At 43.2% G+C, this 22736-nt stretch overlaps 3 protein-coding genes across 13 annotated transcripts in view; 1 reads left to right on the top strand and 2 right to left on the bottom strand.

The window, feature by feature from the left end:
- Positions 1-85: 85 nt before the first annotated feature.
- On the bottom strand, positions 86-6116 carry LOC113217927 (ubiquitin carboxyl-terminal hydrolase 20). 4 transcript variants are annotated; one of them, XM_052264038.1, is made up of 17 exons: positions 5964-6116; positions 5173-5381; positions 4926-5079; positions 4479-4720; positions 4259-4392; positions 3880-4080; positions 3625-3784; positions 3285-3532; positions 3019-3197; positions 2725-2917; positions 2386-2643; positions 2168-2294; positions 1883-2048; positions 1680-1809; positions 1454-1565; positions 1227-1368; positions 86-1148 (listed from the first exon to the last, which is right to left on the bottom strand). In XM_052264038.1, exons 2-17 carry the CDS (start codon positions 5371-5373, stop codon positions 1009-1011), a joined length of 2787 nt encoding a protein of 928 aa, XP_052119998.1. In that variant the 5' UTR covers positions 5374-5381; positions 5964-6116; the 3' UTR covers positions 86-1008. The 4 variants fall into 4 exon arrangements, with proteins under 4 accessions (XP_052119998.1, XP_052120001.1, XP_052120000.1 ...); XM_052264041.1 differs by having other exon boundaries at positions 86-1130; XM_052264040.1 differs by having other exon boundaries at positions 1892-2048.
- A 261-nt stretch (positions 6117-6377) lies between these two features.
- LOC113217881 (uncharacterized) lies at positions 6378-16422 on the top strand. Of its 7 annotated transcripts, none has more exons than XM_026437986.2 (26): positions 6378-6519; positions 7043-7303; positions 7390-7537; positions 7659-7797; positions 7877-7914; positions 8213-8399; positions 8473-8646; positions 8732-8890; positions 8966-9183; positions 9298-9519; positions 9661-9786; positions 9866-10105; positions 10190-10331; positions 10418-10557; positions 10670-11920; positions 12022-12294; positions 12381-12548; positions 12663-12845; positions 12943-13174; positions 13262-13466; positions 13539-13723; positions 13836-13919; positions 14099-14205; positions 14327-14422; positions 14659-14766; positions 15473-16422. In XM_026437986.2, exons 2-26 carry the CDS (start codon positions 7071-7073, stop codon positions 15575-15577), a joined length of 5163 nt encoding a protein of 1720 aa, XP_026293771.1. In that variant the 5' UTR covers positions 6378-6519; positions 7043-7070; the 3' UTR covers positions 15578-16422. The 7 variants fall into 7 exon arrangements, with proteins under 7 accessions (XP_026293771.1, XP_052119996.1, XP_026293764.1 ...); XM_052264036.1 differs by having other exon boundaries at positions 7659-7803; positions 14662-14766; positions 15631-16422; XM_026437979.2 differs by having other exon boundaries at positions 7659-7803; positions 14662-14766.
- Positions 16423-16427: 5 nt separating this feature from the next.
- The window catches only part of LOC113217912 (solute carrier family 26 member 10), a 30566-nt gene continuing 24257 nt past the window's right edge, over positions 16428-22736 (bottom strand). For both annotated transcript variants that reach the window (XM_026438005.2, XM_026438012.2), the window contains exons 2-6: positions 19926-20151; positions 19587-19758; positions 19365-19499; positions 18552-19273; positions 16428-18466 (exon numbers count right to left, since the gene is read on the bottom strand). In XM_026438005.2, the coding sequence (XP_026293790.1) occupies positions 17492-18466; positions 18552-19273; positions 19365-19499; positions 19587-19758; positions 19926-20151 (2230 nt within the window). In that variant the 3' untranslated portion in view covers positions 16428-17491. The remainder of the gene's footprint in view (positions 18467-18551; positions 19274-19364; positions 19500-19586; positions 19759-19925; positions 20152-22736) is intronic.

Raw genomic sequence — 22736 nt, 5'->3', positions numbered from 1 at the left:
ACACGCATGTACATGATTCTCCTGATGTCCTCATAACAAATCAGACCAAGCATAAGCATAATAAATGCAAAGAAAGCACAACACGCAAACAGAGTCGTCAATTTAATTGAGAGTACACTTAATAGCCAGGTACATAGAAATTGAAGTGCTCAGAAACCTTGGGACACTAAGGTGTAAGGTGGCAAAACATAAGTTTGTATAACAATTGCTTTATATCTTTAACAAATGCTTGGTAAACTGATGAACAGAATGTCTGGTATAAGCTTTGAATGAACTGAGGAAGTTTGTGAATAGAAATTTCTGCCTTGGAGATATTGTTTATTTGAACATAAAACATGTACCAACCAAACATGAAAGGATAACAAAAGAACAGTCTGTTCAAAATTGCCATACTATACCAATCCCTAATCCAGGCCAAGTAACATGGCACCAAGAACCAAATTTGATAAATCAATACATTACACATAAATATAGAACAATGTGTGTACATGGTGTGTACTTGGGAAAGTTATAGAAAAGGCAGGGACTAAATGCTTTCTGAAGGCTCGAACTACAACAATAAGCCCCTTCTGTAAGACACCTCAAACTATATTTAAGGTAACACAATTATTCACCTTTCACACAGTTCGTGCAGCATAGCATTATAATGTAATACTGTAATAAACTTGAAAAATAATTAAAAGAGGATCACAGAGTTCAGACTCAGTAAGATTTGTGTCTTGGTGAACATAAAGCACATTATATACCATACATGCCTTTACAAAAAAAAAAAATTTAAAAAAAATCAATCTGCACACTTAGTTTATTCTAAACATAACCTGAATCAGTTTAGCACATAATTTAAAATAAGACCATTTGACCATTATCATAAAATGGATCAACACCACCTTTTAACAAAGATGCATCTACACACAAATAATCACAGTTCAATTGTAAAACCAAATTACAACTTTTACTAGAGCTCCCACATGAGTCTGCCATTTAACCTAAAGCAAAAGTACCAAGAAATCATAGCTCAACAGGACAAGCCATATCTACTTCACAATAAAACTGTGTTTGTTTTGAACTATCTTGCACAGTTGGTGAAGAGCTTCGATGAGAGACATCATCACCACATTCTCGGTCCTTGCCTATTAAAAGAAGTAAATCTAAGAAAAATGTCTGAAAATCAAGAAAATAGCTACTGAATACTGATGCCGATACCAATTTGAATTTGCCATTCTTACCTGGTTTTACATCCTGAAGATCACTTGTAAGACTCATAGTGCTAGTGCCACTAGTAGCACTACTGGGTGCGCATGTTTGAGGCGGACTGCCACTTAGACTTGAGTTGCTTCCCATTTGAGTTGAAGATATGAGTGATGCCATCTGGGGAGCATAAAGTAACAATGCTTGACTAAAGTATTACAAAGCACTTATGGTATATTTATTGTATAGGTTTGAATTTTCATACCTTCTGAGTTAAGTTTTCTAAACTGGCAGATTGTGAGCATCCTTGAAGAGATGGGGAAGTAGACTGACTTTTTATTGAATAATCATTTGGCAGGTTTTCAGAGCCACGGGAGCTGAAAGTGAAACATCACTTTAAAAAATGAAAGGTATATTGCCCTAGCACTTAACTGTTTTCAAAACCTGAAATCTCATGCAAAATCTTAGTGCAGTGGCTATATTATACAGACCCAGACCGGTTGGCAGGTGCATTTGAAGTACTCTTTTGCAAAGTGGGCCTTAGAACAAGTTCTGGGCCTCCCCCATAAGTACCATGGAAAAATTCCCACATTTCCTCTGACAGTTGAGCATAGTCAGAGCCTGCAAGGGATCAGAAATTTCTTTTCAAATATTTCTATGCTGGATATCTGGGGGACCATTTCAAACAGATTACCTTGTTTACCTTGTTTTAGATGTATCTGGCCAGTCTTGCTGTTTGTGTAAATTATGGGGGTATTATCAATCGGTCCAGGAGGTTCACAGTCCTTTTCACGAACAAAGCTGTGCCATTGCCTAAACCATTGCATTGAAATAAGATAAATGTTTGATGTTGATTCTTCCTGTAGTATAATGGAAACAAAGGAATGACAGAGGTAATTAGATATTCATACTCAAAATTTAAACAGTGATAACAGCAATAGGGCAACAGGAATTTATTATCCAAAACAATTAACTATACCAGGAATTGCTTGTTGAGCTGCATAAATACAGCTAGTTCACGTCTGACACGTAGTTGTAGATCAGCCTGCTCTTGCTCACAAGTTGCACATGTAAAAAGGCGATTGCACGCTGGCCCTCCTCCATACCTGATTTTAAAATTTAAAATTATTCAATTTTTAATTCACTTTGTCATGGAAGTTTTGGGAAAATTAACTAACTGCAAGTAAGAGAGCTTACATATTGTACAAGCATTCCCAAACAGCATGACTGACAGTAGTATACATGAGGGGCAGAACATTGACACGATCAGGACGTACACCACCATGATGACACAGGAAATCAGAATTGTCAATAGGCCCAGGTTCTGCAAATGTGTTTAATTTATTGAGCCACTGCTTGGATATATAAAATGTCATCAAGGAGGGTTCATTATTAGATCTCTCTAGGAGCTCAACAGCTTGGGCTCTAAATCTTTTAACTTGGTCACATGACTTCCTAAAATTGGGAGAAAATAAATGGTTATTCATCAATGCTAATGGGAACACTGTCAAATTAAATAATATGAATGTTACAAACCTGTAAAATAAAACATAAGCTTCACAGTTTTGAACAGTTTCAGGTGAAACCTGAGTAACATACTGATCATCAAATTCAAACCACTGCTGACTTTGACAGTTGAGAGCGTAGCATGTATAATGACCACCTCCAGCTGTTCCATGGTGACAGATCACAGACACAAGATCGTATGATGAAACTGAAGATGTACAATCTGGGAAAAATAAAACCCATTACTTAGCAAACATTTTTACTCATAAATAGAATTTATAGAGTTGGTAAGGTACAATCAGCCTGAGACACATGAATTCATACCTTTGTGAAGATACGGTCTCATATCAAGTTGAGTGAGAGGGAAAGATACATAGTTGCTTATCTTGGAAGAAGACATAAGTTCATGACGAAATCGTTTTAGGTGAATGCACAATATTTCTGGCAGTTCCATTACTTTAGAGTACTTTACACCATTTCGCAGTTTATTACACTTTTCACAGCTATTGGGAAACAATTCAAACACCAGAACCATTAACTTGCATCTCAAAATAATCAATGCCAAAATATACTGCTTTTCTACCTCCTACCTGTACATATTATCTCCCTTCAGCTCATCAGCACTAAAGAAGGCTCCGAGACAATCATGTAGAGAAACAGTTGGACCCCAAAACCATGATCGAAGCCAATCCACCACCCAATGTAACCAGTTTTGATCTCCAACATATACATCAGAGCAGGTGGACAAAGCACTACCACCTTTGTGTAACATGTGGATATGGTCTCTGGATGGAATTGGCAAAGACAAATCTTGGAATGTTTCAATGCGGTTTGATATCTGAGAAAATATGTTGCAGTATTGTATTAATTATATACAAGGCATTTCTTTTTACAAGAGTACGAAACAGATAATACCAAAAATGGACTTACTCTGTCACAGGTAAGACATTGCACAGAGCTGAGAAGTTTGCCATCAAAAACATCAGAAATTATGCTACGATGTTTAGTATAATGTTTCTTGCGGTTCCCATGAATTGGTGCAATTTTGGATCGCATTCTATCCAGAGGTGGAGATGGAGAACGAGAAACTCTAAACATCACCAAAATAGTAAGAATTCAACGTAAAACAAATGCTCAAATGCAAATGCTTATTTAAGTAAAAGCGACATATAGAAAACAATGTACCTTGTCAGTTTACTGCCACTGTTACGCCGCTCTAAACATTCATCACTCAGTGAACTACGCTCACTTACTCCTGAATCACATGTCTCGTACTCCCCTTCAGACTGACTGGATGCACCGCCACAGCTCCCTTCATGTTGGCCAAAATCCTTTTTTTCAGAATCATCATCATCAGACAAATCCTCAAAGGATGCAGCCCGACCACTTTCTAAACATAAAATTATTAAGATTCCAATTAGAAATTTAGGTATGAGACTTAAATCTGTGCCATAAAACCAATGACACTACGCCATTTTATGCAGTTCCAAATCTAACAAAGTGTGTTAAATGGAACAGAAAGGAGATGAGAAAACCCATAAGTGTATATTATAACAACATTCACTTGCCTTGCAGGAGAGCAGCAGGAGTTGGGGGATGGCTCACAGGTTCTTTTAGTTCTTCATGTAATTGGTCCATAAAGCAACGCAAAAATTCTTGAGTGTCATGCTGCTGATATCCTCGGAACATTGGATGCACCTTATATAACAATGTGAAGAGCATTAGGAAATATGAATGAGAGTAAATGTTATTGTTTGGGTTTGTTAACTGGTATGCTGACTCACATTTCGAATACCATACAAGATAGAAGTAGGAACAACATATCCTGGTCTTTTTTTATGCCACATTTCTTGAATGAGCCGATGGTAACTCCGAGAAAGACCCGGTTTACGGTCTCCACCACGCGATGTGATCAGAGCATTTCCATATTCCAAGAAAAATTGGGTAAGTGGTGGAGAATTTGACAGGGCTTGTATAGCAGAATTCATGTAGCACGTGTTTCCAATATTTTGGAGACCAGTAAGACCTGAAAAGATTAATGAAATTTGATCTTTGTAATTGAGTCAAGTCAGATAACTAGGCTACAAATTTTCTACAAAATACATTACGATTAAAAATCAATAAATTGTTGTTTATGTTACAGGATAGTCCGATCGTCAGGAAATTCAAACTTTTCTTGACCACCAGACTTAGCCTGTAACATAGACAAAAAGACATGGACATGTATGTACCTCGAGGCTTGGTTTCATCTTCTCTTAAATTTTCATCTGAATCGCTGGAATCACTTAGTTCTACAGCCTGTTCCATGAATACCTCTGCTTCACACAAATAACACCAGACACGCAGAGTAGATAAATTAAGGTGAACACAGTGACTTCTCAGCAGCTATTAAACAGAGAAGAGGAACAATTGCTTTTCTCAGAAGGATTTCAATCTAATAAATGACAGTCTCATGCATGTTAACCATTATTATCGTACCTTGTTATGGAGAGTGCTGTGATCTCCATGAGCCTCCCCACACCCTACTTTGAAACAGTCTCTGTGCAGACATATCCACAGGTTTGGACCTTGAGAACCGCATTCCTTGCAAGTTGATACCTCTTTTGCTCTTTCTATTTCAGCTTGAGCATTGCGAGGTATGTTTGAGACATGAGGGCAGTCCACAGTTCTAGTAGACATTTCTTACGCTAGAAACAGAGAGGAGACATTTATAAAAATATTTTTAAGAGCAGAAATTGAAGCAGGAAAAATTTGAAATATGAAAGTATGATCATTGAATATTTACCACAATTTTTGGGGTCTTATTATAAATCACATTGTTTTCAGTAAAATCATGGAAGAAAAGTGACATCTAGCCGCTTGTGGATTACAAATCAAATCATGACATAGAAACCCGACTATTTGCAAACATCACAGGGAATTTATTTAATTTAAAAAGTAGTGTCGAAAGAAATTTTTGAATACAAACGAGACAATGGAAAAAGTGTTCAAGATTAGATCAAATTAAGACAAATGCTAATGTCATCCGTGTTGCCAAGCCCCTTGTTCAACTATACACAAAAGATGCGCACATAAATCACAAAGAATTAAATTCCTCATAGAAAGCTGATGTTGACAAATAGCTTTGAATTTGTAAACGAGAGGTTTCGGTCATTCAGAAACACTAATACAATTGCCTGCCTTGTACCTTAACCTTAACACACGTCCTATAAAACGATTACACCTGATAAACAAAACAACAATAACACAAGCTATACTTGCAAGTTTACCTTGCTATGAGAGTTGTTACAGGTGTATGAAGGAATGGATAAGCATTATGGTAAAAAATTCACATTTTGACAAGGATATTGGGATCAAACAATAGTCGTCAACTGATAGCAGACCAACAATCCTGCGCAATTTCGATTATTTTCGAGTATACGCAAGTCACTGCATCTCGAAATCTATAGTCGACCCTATTGTTTGAAAGCGGGAAATTTAAAATCAGGATGTGTAATTCTCGTTGTAATTTCAAATTTATGATAGAAAAGAAGTTTTTGTTAGAATCAGAGGCAAGACAGACAAAAATTAAGAGAGCACAACCTTCCTTCCCATGCCTTTCATGCCCTTTTCTCCACATTCTCAAAACTCCAAGGCAACCACCGACGCTCATTTTTTTTCTCCCTCGTGGCTGTCTTCTTATAGTGTAACTCTGCCGTGTGGTCTGTTTGAATTGAGCCCGCTTCGTACGAGATGCCTGCCATGAAAATGAAAACACCTATGTCGATTGTTTTGATGTAGAGAATGTCCGTCAATATTACCGCAAATAGCTGTCCATGAGCGAACGTGAGTTCACGTAAAACGTTAAATTCTTCTTTATTGGTGGTACTCGATCCGGCGATGGGCCCTTTTTAGAGATCAGAACTGAGCTCATGGGGTCTGCCGGCGGGGGCGGGAGCGCTTCGCGGCACGACTATTAAATGTATTTCCCACGTTTCTGAATAGATTCTTATAATTTTCACATACTGAGTGAGTTTATTCTATGAAATCTTACACAACACCAGTCGGTGCTATAACTTGTGTCAACTGTAATCATTGACTCATCAAGTCAAGTCATGAAGATGTGTCTAGACATTTGCTGTTGCTATCATAATTTCATTATTAGTTCAGGGATCAAACCTCTGTAGTCATGCATTTTTGTTGTTGTGGAAAGCTCGTAGTTTAACTGTTTAAATACTGCCATGAAAATCGCTATCTGTTGTGCATTTGCATATAAAGTGTATTTTACACTACCTGCTTAACCTTAGTTTTGACATAACCTTTTTTTTTTGTTAATTGTTTATCTTACTGTTGCCTGTCTCAATTCCAGTTTTTTTATTTTATCGCTAATTTGGATAATGCCTGTTGAAATGGCGAAAAATCAAGATGATTCAAGTGCCTCAGAATACTCAGATAGTCTTGCAATGGACTACTGGTCAGAGGGGCTTAGTGAAGCTCAGAAGGCATATTACTCCAAGGCCAAAAAGGAATATAATGATATCATGGCAAGAATAAATGATTTTATCAACAAGGAGAATGGGACTGTTGTTGAAAGAGGGTCTGATGTCATGGTCCTTCAGGGCTCAACAGGGTAAGAGCATCGAACCTTTGCTAATGTTTTAATACTCTGATTGAGTCTCCTTGAACTCATACTTAAGAAGTCCATTTCTGTTTTAGGAATGCTGCAGCATCAGTGCTCAACAATCTAGTCACCCCAGTCACTCAAGCTTTTTCAAACTTTCATCCAAAAGGCCGTGTTGTGGCACTTCAGCCACAAGCTCCCCCTCCTCTACAAGCTGTTTCAAGTCAACAACTTGTCATACAGGCAATGACACGACAAATTTTCTGTTTTTTGATTTTTTAAAATCATGTTTTGGTTAATTTTAGAAACATTCAATTACTAAATTTTTTTAAATGTCTAATTTGAGAATTTTTACATTTTTTAGAGTGGCTCTGTGCCTGCTGGAGCAAGAGTTACAGCAAGAACAGGTCCTCCAGGAACTTTCCAAGCAGCAAACCCAGGAACTGTCCACCTTGTTTCCTTGGATTCCAGGCATGGTAACATGTTATTTGTGCAGGCTCCAGGTATTGGTAAGAGGGGAAATTCTACTAGCTGTCCAGTGATTGATTTCACACACTATATTTACCAACTTTATGATTTCAGGAAATCAACTTGTTCAGCCGCCTGTGCCCCAGCCTCCCGTAAGTATTTCTGTCAAACACATACTATGGGTTTCAACCCATTTCCTGCAAATATAATGGTTTTTAATTTTAAAAAATGGTATCTGATACTCTTGGTAATTGTCAGATTTTTTCAACTGGTTGAATTATTTGTTTGATCAAAGTGTACTAAGTCTAGGATTTCGTACATATCCTATGTTTTGTGATATAAACGTCACAAGCAATCTAGCAGCTGTACTATTAAAATGACAATGGAAATTAGTGGTCTGAAAATTTCTTGAGCTTTGCCAGAGGTCTTACTGTTTTCTTTTTTCAACAGCTAACAGCACCAGTATCAGTTCCATCTATACAGACTGTTCAGGCTCCACCATCCACTACAGGTCCACCTGCACTTTCTAATTGGGCACGTGCACCTGCTCGCACCTACCTTAAAAGCTCTGCTCCCACAACAACTGTTACAACACCCTCAGCTCAGGCTACAGGACTAGTGTCCTCAGCCTCAAGCTGTATGTAAAGATTCTTAAATTTAATCAGTGCCCTCTCGTCTACATTTTAATAATCCTAATGAATTTGTTCCAGCATCAAACGCTACCAGCAGTAAAGTGTCAAAACCATCAAAGAATAAACCTTCAACCTCTGCAGTCATAAACCCACCCACCCCAAATACTATCCCTCAAAACAGTCTCAAACCCACTGAAAATAATTCTGTTGGAGGCTTATCAGCAGGAAATCCAAATAGAAAAATTATGCAAGGCAAGTAAATTAAGTTATTCACAGTTATTACAGTTATTTTTTTTTATTATTTTAACTTTGTACAACAAAATTTCAAAAATTTCAGATGAAGTTAAAAACATGGCGTCTGGTCCAGATTCCAAGGAAGTTACGTTTAATAAAGTATCTGGTAAGACTTTCCCATCTCTTGTTGTTTTGGCCCGCCCACATCTAAGGGTTAGAGATATGACTCAAGCAAAGACAAACCAGGAACGGGCATTATTAGGTAAGAAGGAGCTCACAGAGGTTATTCTTTGCTAATTGTTTAATGCAACTTTCTAATTTAAGTTTTTAAATTCAGACGCCAAAGTTAAATCTGTTTTAATGTACTCTGCAACTAAATTCAGTGAGTGGTTAATCCAAAATGGGTTGGTCAGAGGAGACCAGTTTTGCACAATGCATTCTGGCACAGAGGGCCCATTAAAGTTAAAATTGGGAATGTATTCTGATGTTGCTAAATTCCCTTTCAGTGGAGGGTATGTGTGGGTCAGTGAGTGTTGCCCTCAAATATTTGTGTCGGTAAGTGATGTGGAAGTACTGCACTTTAAATATTTCAGTCTATAAAACTCACCTCCTTTTTTCTTCTCTTTTTGTGGGTGCTTGAAATATTTTTTCATTATTTTTATTTGTTAGGTGTTTAGTGGTTCTATATTCGAAGGAGCACCACATCCCCCTGCGATTCTTTTGAAGTTGATGTACCATTGGTGCTGCCAAACAAATGTTCAAAATGTGATCCAATGGGTAAAAGTTGACAACTTTTATGTCAAAAACTTTTTTACCCATATGCGCAGTGTTTGTATTGCTGCTGTGCATGAAAAATATGAAAAACTTGGAGGCCCAACTAAGAAAGTTGAGGTAGGGATTTATGTGATACTTCAGTATTGATTAATTGACAGTAAACCTTTAATATATTTCTATTAGCTGAAGTCTGTGGAAAGTTGACCATCTAGTCCTGCCACGGTTATTAAAATAAAAAATCTTTTCGTCTTCCTACAGGTGGGCGTGATAAGCCTGGGAACAACATCACAAGATGGTAATATGAGACAGGTAAAAGTTGAAGTGTTAGGTGTAATGGACGCTGAAAGTAAATTGATCAGATTAAGAGCTGTAGAGCCTTTTCAGGTACAAACCCAGTTGCTAAATCTTAAATTTCTTAGTTTTTTCATCAACCTATCTAACTTATTAATTTTCATTATTCTAGGATGGAGAACGCAATTATAAACGCCGCTTTGTTAAAATTCTTGAACCTCTAAGAGAGTGGGTTCATCCAGAAAGCATAATACTGACTGATTTTACTGTAGACAAAGGTACACTTCTTGATATGGGTTTCAAACAAGTTCATCAATCAACCATTCCTGAGCCACCATCATCATCATCCAACAGATTGAGTAATCAGAATGTGATGGAATATTTAAGAAGAATTGTGCCGCGCATGTTTCAGGTAGTAATAGTTTTTCTCACTACCATCTGGTTTTGCTCCCTCTTCTTGTATATTTTACAAAAATGAAGTTTATTTGTATTTCAGAACACACTGTCCTTATTATCTCGTCAAATCATTCAACAATTTTTGGATGAACTTGTTTGGCGTGAGCGATGGGGACCAGTCCCATCAATGGCATTTGACACGCTGGTTTCACACCTTGCTGCTCAATCAAAACTTGACTCAGGTAATTTTATCATAAGTTATTCTCTTAACTTTGTTATTAAATTTACTTATGTATTATTATACTTTAACACTAACTTTCTGTTGTAGGTGAAAGATTGATCATTAAACTAGGAAAAATTGCTGGAAATCCTTTCCGTTGCTGGAAATATGACCATTGGAAAACTGATGGTATTGATCCCTCACCTAATGATACAGTCCCACCTACCACTCAAACAGTAGCTTCTATTGTGAGTGCCAGTTCTTTTCTTTCTTCATACTTATTTTTGATCTAAATTGATAAACATATTTAACATATTCTATCTTTTGCGCTTTTATTACTTCTGCTGTTTTCTTTTTCAGAACCATGACCCAGGAGTTTTATTAGATGATACTGCATGCTCTACTATTGCTTGTACCCAACAGTTTGTGTTTGCCCTAGATGAGGACACAGAAAAAAGAGTAGAAGATGCTTTAAAATTAATTGATGATGATGCAAGCATTAGAAAAGCCATTCAAACTTTCAAAGTGCCGAGGTCTGTTGTTTTGGGTAGAGTAAAAGAAATTCTAAAACCCAAACAAACAGAGCCAGGACCAGGCCAACCTGTTTTTACAGATGACGAAGAAGAAGATATTAAGGACCATTTAATGACTCTGTATGATTGGGGATATCCGTTTGGCCGATGGGATATTCGCCTTGTTGTGAAGCAGTACTTAGATACATGCGGACGCACAGAACTCAGATTCAAAGACAACTTCCCACCTGATATGTGGATTGAGAGATATTTGTCACGTCATCCAATCATTAGACATAGACTTTGTCAGAACCTACCTTCGAGAGCTAACCCAATTGAGGTGGATGCTGTCAAGCAATACATTTCTAATCTTTCTGCTGTAATTCAGTTAGTTCCTCCTCAAAATATTATGAACTTCATGGAGATAGGTCTTACTGGTGATCCCCTCAAAACTATGGCAGTAGAGCTTCGTGAGTTACGGTATCCTGTTGGCAAAAGAAAAGTTAAGTCAGCTGCATCTGTTATGTTAGCTTGTACAGCTGTTGGTAAAGTACTACCATCTTATGTTATATTTGAGGGTAAACCAGTTAATATCAAAGGAAAAGTTCCCGGGGAATTTTACGCAACTAAATCAGGCTGGTTTGATGAAATAGCTTTTGGGCATTGGGTTGAATCTGTCCTCTTACCCTGGGCTGAAGGCCTAGAAGGAAAAAAAGTTGTTGTTGGTGATAGCTTGGCTCAGTTATTTACCCTAAAAAGTCTAGCTCTGTGCATGGATAAAAATATTACCTTTGTGTGCATGCCGTGCAATGTGTCTGGTGTACTTTCCCCACTTGACATAGTTCTGTGTGATAAACTGAGAATACAGTGGCGGGTTCAGACGCGTTTGTGGGCATCTTCCCACAGTGACAAGTATATTGCCATTGAGGATTATCCATTTCATATACAAGAATTGCTGAAGTCAACAATTGGTTCTGATATGCCAGACCAAATTCGCAAAGCTTTCAAAGTGATTGGTCTGTATCCATTCAGCTCTAAAAATACTATGAAGGCATTAGAAAATGGAGGTGTGTCTTTGGAACACTCTAAACATAAACAGGTAAGGAATTGTTCAAATTCAAGTTATTGAGGTATCAATCTTAGTTTCCAGTAGTATTTAAAACTTGCCTCTTGCTCTACTTATGATCTAAAATGTTTCAGCCCACATCAAAGAAGAGAAAGCGAATTTATATTGGAACTGTTGGATCGGTTGAATGTCCCAAAAAGAAAGAAGTAGTAGAAGAGTCAGCTGCTGTCAAAGAACTTGTAATTGATGATGCAGTTCCTCCTAAAGGTATTGATATTGCTGAAATTGTTGAAGCTCTCAAGTGTTCAAAAGACCTTATCGAATTAGAACCATATTATTATGGTACGAAGCCATCTTCAGATGAGCTTGTCAAAAATGAGTTTAAAGTAGCTGACTTAACTGTTAAGGTATGTATGTTTGTACATATAGCAGTAGGTAAGAATTAAGGTACAAAGTATAATCATACATCTGATGATTTTGTCAACTTTTTTAGTGTCCTATGTGCCACCATCAAATTTCTGACAATTTGACTTTAATGAAGCATATTTTGGGTCATTCTGAAAAAGATCCAACTATTGAGGAATTGTTACGTATTCACCTATGTAGGTATTGCGCTAAGCTTTTTCCCACTCAAGATGAGTTGGTTAGGCATGAATCACAGGTAATCCCATAAACTCTTACATATTGAAAACACAATAGATTCAATGTCTAATAACATGAAGTTGTTTTAATTTATTATTTTCTTCTGTGTTTATCCTTGCTTATCTGTTATCAGGCCCACAAAAATCTGGAATCAAAAGACAATGTGTGCCTAATTTGTGCTGAGCAAAAAGAGAGTAGAGAAAGCCTTATTCTACACATGCAACAAACTCACACTGAAATGGAACTGCCTTACATATGTACTATCTGCCATTACCGAAGCAGTGAGCAGTACAAGCTAGTAGATCATTTTTATGAGGTCTGTTGTGTTTTTTTTTTCGTTTTTTTGCTTTTCTGGAGGCTGAAAGTGCCATTTTTTAAATACATCATCTCTTTGTCTCTGAATTTCACTGCAGGTCCATGCTGGTGGAGAGAGAATACAGTGCCCTTACTGTTTGAAGTGTGTTGCCATTAGTAACATGGGCAAGAAAATGGCAGCAAACACCTTTTTCTTTATGCATCATGTGAAGAAACACCAAGCACACCACACCTCACGAAAGTGTGACAAGTGTACTCTCTGGTTTGTCCATAAAGGTATTCTGAAAGAACACCAGGCCAACGACCACCTAAGCTGCAAATCGGAATCAGGTACCATAATATTGACTATTTATTAATTATTGAATTATATAGTTTTCTAAATTTTCCCCTGAACTTTCTATTATTTTTGCATTTCAGATGTTATTGCATACAAATCTAGTTACCTAGAATGTGTCATGATGCCACAACCCAAGTTTATTAAAAATTTAGATGTGCAAGTTCCAGATGATCTTGTACCACATGCAGACTTTTACCGAAGTAGCATAAGACGACTTATTGTTAATGCAAATGTAGCGCAATTCAAATGTGTGGAATGCAAGAGTCATTTAAATGACCACTTCCTGTGAGTTTAGTGTAATGTGTTTGTAATCTAATTTTTGAGCCTGGCAATTTGTCACTTATTGTTTATTTACAGTGATTCTATGCTATGCAAGCGATGTTCATTCTCAACTTGCTGCTCTTTTGCTATGGATCGGCACCTTAAAGTATTTCATACTGTGGGTCTTAGTCCAGAGAAGACCCAAATATCTGTACAGAATTTACCTGAATTGATGGTCTGCTCGTGTGCCAGTTATGAGTCTAAAGACGGCAATGCGCTTGGTTTGTTGTTCCATATTTTTCTCTTTTTTTCCACATTTATCCTGTACATTACTTTTATTCCAGCTATAGCTCAGTTGTTCTTTTTTCTATACCTCGATTCTTACATTTACAGCTTCGCATATGGCAGTGTGTGGTTTTGGGAATGGAGTTGCTTATCCATCTGTAGTCTCTCCCCCTGAATCATCACTTCAAAAAGGTAAAAGATCGACCTAAAATCTCTCATTTGCATCCATTAAGATAGGGTTACCACTTGGCATGGGCATTATTGGCCGCTCTCCCCCTTCGGTCCAATCAAATCAATTAAAATCTTCCTTAAATTATTTTATGCCTGTTTTATTTTGCAATGTATATTAAATAAGAATCCATTTGTTCCAGTTCCAGGTCCCCCTAGCTTATTCAACTCATTGGGCTTGATCAAGAACAATTCTACCGAAGAAAATGAAGTTGGCAATGAACAAACCAGAGACCGTCCTCTTAGTAGGGTACGATATCACTCTAGCCCATGCTATCTATTAAATGGAGTTCAGTTATTTATGTTTCTAATTTTCTGCAAGTGGCATGCATAGGTATTTTATTGGTTTACATTTTTTCTTCCTTTTTCAGGCAAGCAACAGTAGTAGCTCATCACAGAAACGGAAGCGCACTGTTAAAGATGCGGGTTTTGATTCAGACAACAAAGACACACAAATTTCTAAAAGAGTAAGTGTTTCAGAGAATTCTATTTCTACCTGAAGTCAACTCGCGCTAAAACGGTTCCGCTTATAACGTTTATCCACTTATAGCATCACGTTTTTGTGCACCAGACCCCGTTTATAGCCTTCTTTTGTTAATAACGTTCCTTAACTTTGCTATTTCTTTATCGCATTAGCTTTTGTTGACTGTTACAGACGGTATTTATTAGAATTTACAATTTACTTAATTTTTGATCTTTTCAGCAGGATGGTGAAATGGCAAGACCAGCCTCCAGGAGTGATCGCAATCATGTTTCAGAACCCCATTTGGAGGCGTCTCTTGATTTACACAATAATAGTCAATCATTTGAGGTGAGAAAAGATAATTGAGAGTATGTCACTGCTTTGCTTATATTTCGCTGAATGCTTGTTTGGAAATTTTTCTGCACCATCTCAAGTGATATAATTATTGCTTGTTAGTTTACTTTACAATTTTAAAATTATCATTGACATATCTGACTGTATTTTTTTAAATTGTTTAATAGTTAACTGTTTGTTTTCAATTAAACATTGATCCAATTATTGTTTTCCATTCAATTTATTAATGGTACCTATACTAGATACGTACACTAAATCTGTGATATGTTATCGAGGTATTTTGTAGTTCTTTCATGAATGATCTGGAATATCTTTCATTCAAATACAAATACTTGATTGAAGCGTTGTTTTGTTCTCTTCTTTAGAAAAACCAAACACTGCTTTGATTCGTTACATCAGCCTTTTACGCTTCCAAGTATTTGTTCTCCCCATAGTAATTCAGCATAGGACACTTTTGATAGTGACTAGTGATATGTTATTTCTAACAACAATTCCCGGTAACTCAAGTAGTCTGGTTAAGAAGTGCACTTGTTGTGCTTATTGTACATGCCTGTTGTACAGTGTAACAGTATTAAGAAAGGATGCATCATCTGGCATCCACGCTCGCTTAGCAGGCTTATGAAGTGTCTGCCAAACACCTTCAATAATCATTTGATTTTTATTGATTATCCAGTATATTAATTCCATCCTCATTTATCAGGCAATTTCTTCTAGTGAAACATTGATCCAAAATATGCCAAATGGTACAGAACATGGGCCCGTGAAAGAGACATGTCCTGGAGGCACCTCTCATGGCTCTTCCTAAGCAAAATTGAAATGTTCTTTCGAATAATTGATTGATATTGTTCTTTTCAAAAGGGAGGGAATGAGGAATTAAAGCAAGAAAAGGGCCCTCAATGACAGGTGGCAGGGCCAAGAATGAAGAAATGAGAAACTAGCTACTACATATCGCATGCATTAACAATTATGGTACATGTGATACCATTTCTCAAGAAATTGGGAAGATCTTTTTTTGTGACACAATATTTTTTTTATGCACAAAATTCTTTGAATCAGTATAATATTTGAAATAATTGTGTTCAAAACACTAGCTAAAGGGTTTCATCTCACCATCTTTTGTGAACCAGAAAATAATGGAGAAATTTGCAGTATAGCCGAGTGTAGTAACCTAATACTTCATGTGATCAGAAGACTAAGATTACCATTTGCTGTATCCTGTTGTCCAGAAATTTGACTTTTTGGGGGTTTGTTCACCTTTGCAGGGTAATGGCATTTAATTGGGTGTAAGTTTAGTTTTCATACTGTTTGAATCAATATTTGCTTGGATATTTTGAGTTGAGGGTTCATGGTATGAAAATTATGCTCTTTTGAGAGGTAAGACTTTTACTGTTTGTCGTCTTCAACTTGATGCAAATGTGCTTGGATTCATGAATGAATTCATGAAATATGTTGGTTAATTAGTTGTATGACTTTGTGTGTCTTCATGATTTTTGAAGCTAAACTTGAAAAATGTGACCAATTTTTTTTTCTTAATTCCAATGTTTTATCAATTAGGAATGGGCAGTTAATCAGATGTACCATATCCTTCTTGTAGAATTTGATGTTTGTGGAAAAGTAAGAAAAACAATAAAAATCTAAAAAGAATACTGATCGGGTTGAAAAACTATTACACATTTAATCCAAAGAATATAAAGCAATACAAATCACAAGAATGCTTAAAGAAATAAGCACATGATTCCCGTGTCAACATTAGCCAACTAACGGATTATAGCCGTAACATTTATGTACAATTTGTAATTTCAAATTATGTTTCAAAATTGAGCTATTCTTAAATATTACTTAGTCTCTTAAAACGTCAAGACAAAGTATGAATAGAGTATCACATTTCTGGGTCAAACATACAGCTAGATGCTTAAAATTCTAGGAAATGAAGTTAATATTGTCTTATCCTGGTTGCAGCACTGACATTTCTGTAAGGTTGTAAAGTGGGTTGTAATAATAAACAGATACCAACTCCATTGAAATGGACTAGATGGGGTTTTACAGCGGGTTTTGCTGAGAATGAATATGTTAAAAAACAACCAGCATGGGAATAAAGCTGCAGAGAAAAAAGCCACAAGAAAAGAGCAAAGTTTGCAAAAACTGCAATATCAGTCTTGGGTTTCTGTTTAATAGAAATTCTTATCTTAAAGAGTTTCAGATTTATATACTACTATTTTTTAGTACATGAGAGTATTATAGGAACTAAAATTTGACTCAACATGTGTTTTAGAAATATGCAAATTATGATACTAGCCAAAAATATTGTTGCTTAGATTTTTTTTTCTATCTATGGATTTAATTTAAGCAGTATAAACTTAGTTGATACCAATACACTCAACTGGAAAGATGTGTCAGCACAAAGCTAAAATATTCTAGTGGAAAGACAAACAATCACAATCATTTTTATCATCACTAATTTTATAAATACATCAACCTTAAATTAAAACAGTATCATTTCTCATGTTTAGTTTTGGAAAAAATAAAATGTGTCTGTTGAGGTGGTAGAACTCACAGACACCTTGGGGTGTTGTCTTCCAGTATAGTTCCCCAAAACGCTGATATTCATTCATCTATTCTTACTGAAGGGAGTTCCAATGGGAAATTATGCGGTTTGGTTTTAGAGAGCCGCTTTTCACTTCCGCTCCATTCCGGGTCGGGTCAAAGGAAATTATTTAGTTTACACCCTAGCTTGCGTCTGATCGGCGGCCACGGATGCCGTCATGGCGGTCACGGCGTCGTGCACCGACGGGAAGACGCGGAGGCGATCCCGGTCGGGCGCGGGACCCGAGCGCACAATGCTGCGCAGGACGACGTCCGAGGGGGCGGCGAGGCAGACGGACACGTTGATGCGACCGTACTCGGCCGCGACGCTCAGCAGGGAGCGCACGCCCTCCGCGTCCACACGCACCACCCCGCTCATGTCCAGGACCACGGCGTGCAGCTCGGCGGGCTCCTGCCGCTTCATCTCCTCCACGAAGTTGGCCGTGCTGCTGGCGGGCGCGTCCCGGAGCTGGCCCTGCTGGACCTTGCCCTGGCGCGCCAGCTCCTTCTCCGGGACGAGCCCGACCAGGCGGTACAGGTTGTCCCTGAAGGCGGACCTCGTGGCGAAGTTGATGACGCCGGCGTAGCGGAATATGACGAGCCCCGGCACGCGCTGCGCCGCGCCGTACAGGGCAGGGTCCACGTACAGGTCCGTGCCGGGCAGCGGGGCGAGCAGGTGGCACACGGGCCGCACGCCCTGGCACACTAGCGACACGAGCGACAGGGCCGCGCCCACGCCCAGGCCCACGTCGATGTCAACCAGGACGACGGCGAGGAACGTGACGACCCAGACGGCGCCGTCCCACCGCGAGCTGCGCACGTACCCGGGCGCCGAGCGCACCTGCAGCAGCATGCTGCGCAGCGCCACCACGATGATGGCGGCCAGGACGCAGCGCGGCAGCGGCTCGAAGAAGGGCCCGGCCCACAGCAGCACGACGGTGAGCAGCGAGCACGACACGAGCGAGGTGAGCTGCGTGCGGCAGCCCGCCGCCTCCTGCACGGCGGAGCGCGACAGGGAGGCCGTGACGGGCATGCACGAGAACAGGCTGCCCACCAGGTTGGACGCGCCCTGCGCCAGCAACTCCTGGTTGGGCCGCACTTCGTAGCCGTTCTGCGCAGAGAGAAAGAGAGGATCAGCCGCTGAAAATGCACTGGTCGGGGCGTGAAAGAGCAGCAAGAGACAAGGCGTGGCGTACCTTGGTGGCGAAGATGAGCGCCAAGGACATGGCGATGGTGTAGGCGACCACGGCGATGGGGATGGACTCGATGGCCACGGCCCACAGCAGCGCGGGGCGCGGCACGGCGGGCGCGGGCAGCCCCGTGGGGATGTGGCCCAGCGGGGTGAGGGCGTACGAGGCGAGCGGCGCGCCGGGCCCCATGGACAGCAGCGTCCCCGCGATGACGACGAGCAGCTCGACGGGAACGGGCAGCGGGCAGCGCCGCGACAGCCACGGCTTGAGCGCCTCGTTGTTGGCCGTCAGCAGCAGCATCGTGACGAGCGACACGATCACGGCGGCCACGTTGGCCGTGCCGATGTGCGTGCAGATGTCCACCCACTGCATGATGATCTTGAAGGGGCCGGTGGGCGCGGCGGGCAGCGCCAGGCCGAGCAGGTCCTTGATCTGGCTCGTCAGCACGTGGATGGCCGCGGCCGTGGTGAAGCCCGACACGAGCGCCTCGGAGAGCAGCGCGCTGAGCACGCCGAGCCGCAGCGCCCACATGAGCATCTGCGCGGCGCCCACCATCAGCGCCACCGCCGACGCCACCTCGATGGGCGAGGGCAGCGGCGTGTCCGGGGCGGCCGTGGCGTTGCCGAGCGGTCCGGGAGAGAGTCCGGGAGTGGTGTGCGCCGTCACCACGTGTCCCGTCATCAGGCAGATCACGGCGAAGGTGCCCATGGACACGTGTCTCGACGTCCCTGCAACGTGAGCGGGTCACCGAGTCGTTAGTCACGTTCGGGCATGACCGACCCACTGCGGTTGACGTCGACGGGATAGGCTTAAACTCACCGAAGAGGCAGTACACGAGGACGGGGAAGAAGGCCATGTACAGACCCACGACGGGCGGGACGTTGCCCAGGAGGGCGTAGGCCAGGCCTTGGGGGATGTGCATCACGGCCACGGTGAACCCAGACACCAGGTCCCCTGGAAAGCCATTAAACAGGTGAAACAAATCCCTCGTCGGGCAAACGCGGTCGGCGAGCGGAGGCAGACGGGCGCGCAGGGACCTACCGACGAGGTCCTCTCTCCACTTGTAGCGGCCCAGCCACTCCACGATGGGGAGCACCCCTCTGACGGTCTCAGCCGCCCTCTTGGCGGAGCAGGCTCCGCTGAGGCGAGGGAGGGCGTCGCGTACGTCGCCGCACGACGGCCAGCAGGACGAGCAGCATCTGTCCACGGGTTCCTGTGCACGAGAGGAGTTAGAGAGAGAGAAAGGGGGGGGGGGATAAGTACCCCGGATGTATGCAACCCATCCGACGTCTGTGCGCAGCGCCATGGCGGGGGTTGCCTACCATCGACTCCGCAGGCGCTCTCCGCCCGCTTACTCCGGGCTCCGGCCGAAGCACTCACCTTCTCGGCGCTCCTGCTGACGGCCCTGCCGTGGTAGGAGAACCTCCCCTGCAGGTCCCGCTGCTCCAGCACCGCCCTGTCGACGCGCAGGGACACGGTGGGGGGCGCGCCCTGCTTGACGCCCAGCAGGCCGCGCGAGTCCTTGTTGTGCGGGGCCGTGGCGCCGTACAGGCCGCCGCCCGCGGTGGGGGCGCCGCCCGGCGAGGGCGATGTCCCAGGGCTGCCCCTGCAGCAGAACAGAGATGCGGTCGTTAGTAAAGTGGGTGAGGTGGGGCGGGGCAGGGCGGCGTGGGTCAAAGACCAGAGGTGGCGCGGACACCTGGCTTGGCTACTCAATGGCCCTCCATGGTCCTCCTCTCCTCACCTCTCCGATCGTTGACATCCCGCCACAGGATGGCCACGGTATTATACGTGCTTCCCCACTTAACTCGGACGGAAATGGTGTCGGCGAAGTATGTAGTATTTTTCCTCGGCATGTATACGGGGCCATCTGAGTAGTGGATACCCGCCATACCCCCGCTAGTTCGGCCGGATCACTCCGAGAGAACCGATTACCGGCGGGGGGAAAAGGGGGGGGGGGCGGATAGCGGCGTGGCGGATTGCGCTCAAGTTGCGCACGTGCGGCGGGGCCGTGCAAACAGAGCGGACGAGATTGCCCGCCGCTGCTGCGCCCCGACCCGACCCGAGTTTGCAGAATGCACGTTGCCAGACAGAGGGGCTCGGCTCATGTGCCCCTCATGCTGCTGCTGCTGGCTCCGCGGGGGGTCAGCGGGCGCGCCGGTGTAGGACAACAAGAAGAGTGCGAATGAGGCGAACCGGTCGTGGAGCGGGGCACCACCGCACCGCCACCAGCCACCACCAGCCACCACCAATGTCGAGGGGGGACGTTTCCCCGCACTGTCAACCATCTGCCGCGGCCCTGCCCCTGCTGCCTGTCGGGCCCTGGCTGCCTCTGGCCCGTTCGCCGCCGCTCGCCTCGCCAGGCTATTCGGAACGAGACACACTTTGCAACCTGTCTCTGGTGTCCAGCCCAGCAGTGCCGTACTGAACAAGTGGGACTGCACAGGGCAGGGCCCGACCGGCCCGGCCCGACCTGGAAGCCCCCCCCCCCTTCCTCTCGCTTTGTTAGCCTGGTCTACCGCCAGGTTCCCCCGTTGCCCCCTGGTGGGGTGTCGATGTTACATTGAAATACTTTATAACATTTCATTGCACTTTCAAGTGGAAGCATGAGACTTGGTACACTTTTAGATAGGTCGAACGGGCGGCAATCGATTCCTCCCCTGACATTAACATAAGCCCGCTGGATAGCATTCTCAAAGCAGAAGGGCGGGCTAAAAAATAGAGACCGATTGACCACGATGGCCACTTATCAGGGGTCGTCCAGAAAGTACGTCCGATTTACTCAGATTCATCCGTCGGATTGCGGGAGCTCGGCGCCTGCGAGACTCGGAGTAGGCCACCCCGCAGCACACGCATGCACTACAAGCAAGATGTTGCCTACGCATCAGGCGATATGAGAGCGAGCGTAGGCTACATAATCGGAAGTTTTGAAACGGAGAATGGCGGGCGTACTTTCTGGACGATCCCTTGGGACTTACTTAGCGCCTGTTGGTCTGAAAAGATGCATGGAGCATTTCATACTTTTCTTTGAAAATGGTTCAAGTTTGGTTTTTCGACTGGAGTTCAGGTTCGAGCAGCTTGTGCTCTGCTCTCGCTCTCGCACACGCACTAGCGCTCTTTCGCATTCTTTCCCCGCCGATGATAATGATGCCGATCCGTCACGAAAAACGGCAAATAACAGCCTCTCACGCTGCGTAGGGAAAAAGAACAGCAACGGCCGCGACGGAATTAGTTGAGTACCACCTGCTCCTGCACGTGTGGGAGGAGGGGGCCGGGGAAAGGGGGTGAGGTTCGGCCTCGCCGCCGGGGGATTCCTCTGTACATACCCTCCCGCTGCCGGGGATGCACTATATAATCGGCCAAATGTGGAAATATAATCCTCGGTCGGCGCCGAGTATGCCCCCTTTCGATTCCCACGAAGGTGAGGATATCGGCTTTGTCATCGTCTCCAGCCTTCTTGCCCGCAATCCCTCCTGTTTCGCGCGAGCGATCCGTCGCCAAAACCACGCGGATGACTCTAATCGCTTCCCTTTTCCGGAGTGGCGGCACGACGGCTCGGCGAGTATTGAGCAGGCGCAGTGTTGTGCCGCCCCGCCCCGCCGCGCCGCGCATTGGTGGCGCCTCACTGCGCGTTTGGTGCGCCAGGCCGCGCCGCGCCACGCGCACAACGGCAACCTCAAGGGCAGGACGAGCCGCTCGACGAGCCGTCAGCAGCGCGACCACTAGCAGCAGCAGCAGCAGCAGCAGCAGCAGCAGCAGCAGCAGCAGCAGCAGCAGCGGGGCCTTCCCCTCCCCGAACCCCCGGGGACGCACGCCTCGCAGCGTCTTAAAGATTCCTAATTTATTTCCCCTTGTTTGGCGTGTGGACGTCCCCTTGCTGGAGACTGTGACGCAGCAGCCCGTCGATGCGTTCGCGGCGCGGGGGTCGGTCGGGGCAGAGGGGCCAGGGGCGCGAGAAGAACCGCCAGCAGCAGGCCACCCCTCTGATGCCTAGCGGTTTTGGTAGCTGCGCCGCCCTGCGCCGCCCCCGCTCCCTTGCAGCCCCCTCCCCCTCCCCACCGCCGCTCATGCACAGCCAGGCTCGCGTGCCCGCCGTTGGCGAGTCCGGATGAGAGATGAGAGCACTCATTAGCACTTTTTGCATCTGAGGAAGGCTGTGCGTCTTCATCCGCGCATCATCTCATCTTGAGC

The sequence above is a fragment of the Frankliniella occidentalis genome, unplaced genomic scaffold, assembly GCF_000697945.3.
Source record: "Frankliniella occidentalis isolate FOCC.00 unplaced genomic scaffold, Focc_3.1 Scaffold16, whole genome shotgun sequence".
NCBI lineage: Eukaryota > Metazoa > Arthropoda > Insecta > Thysanoptera > Thripidae > Frankliniella > Frankliniella occidentalis.
Note: the sequence above shows the minus strand (reverse complement) of the source record. Positions and strands in the feature narration are given on the sequence as shown.

Coding starts and splice junctions, on each gene's coding strand:
- LOC113217881 (XM_026437964.2), top strand. CDS start 7,071: ATGCCTGTTGAAATGGCGAAAAATCAAGATGATTCAAGTGCCTCAGAA. Junction 12,549..12,662: donor TGGTTAGGCATGAATCACAG/GTAATCCCATAA, acceptor ATCTGTTATCAG/GCCCACAAAAATCTGGAATC. Junction 12,846..12,942: donor TAGTAGATCATTTTTATGAG/GTCTGTTGTGTT, acceptor ATTTCACTGCAG/GTCCATGCTGGTGGAGAGAG.
- LOC113217927 (XM_052264038.1), bottom strand. CDS start 5,373: ATGTCTACTAGAACTGTGGACTGCCCTCATGTCTCAAACATACCTCGC. Junction 4,721..4,925: donor AGATGAAACCAAGCCTCGAG/GTACATACATGT, acceptor TAATCTTTTCAG/GTCTTACTGGTCTCCAAAAT. Junction 2,049..2,167: donor AGCTCAACAAGCAATTCCTG/GTATAGTTAATT, acceptor ATTATACTACAG/GAAGAATCAACATCAAACAT.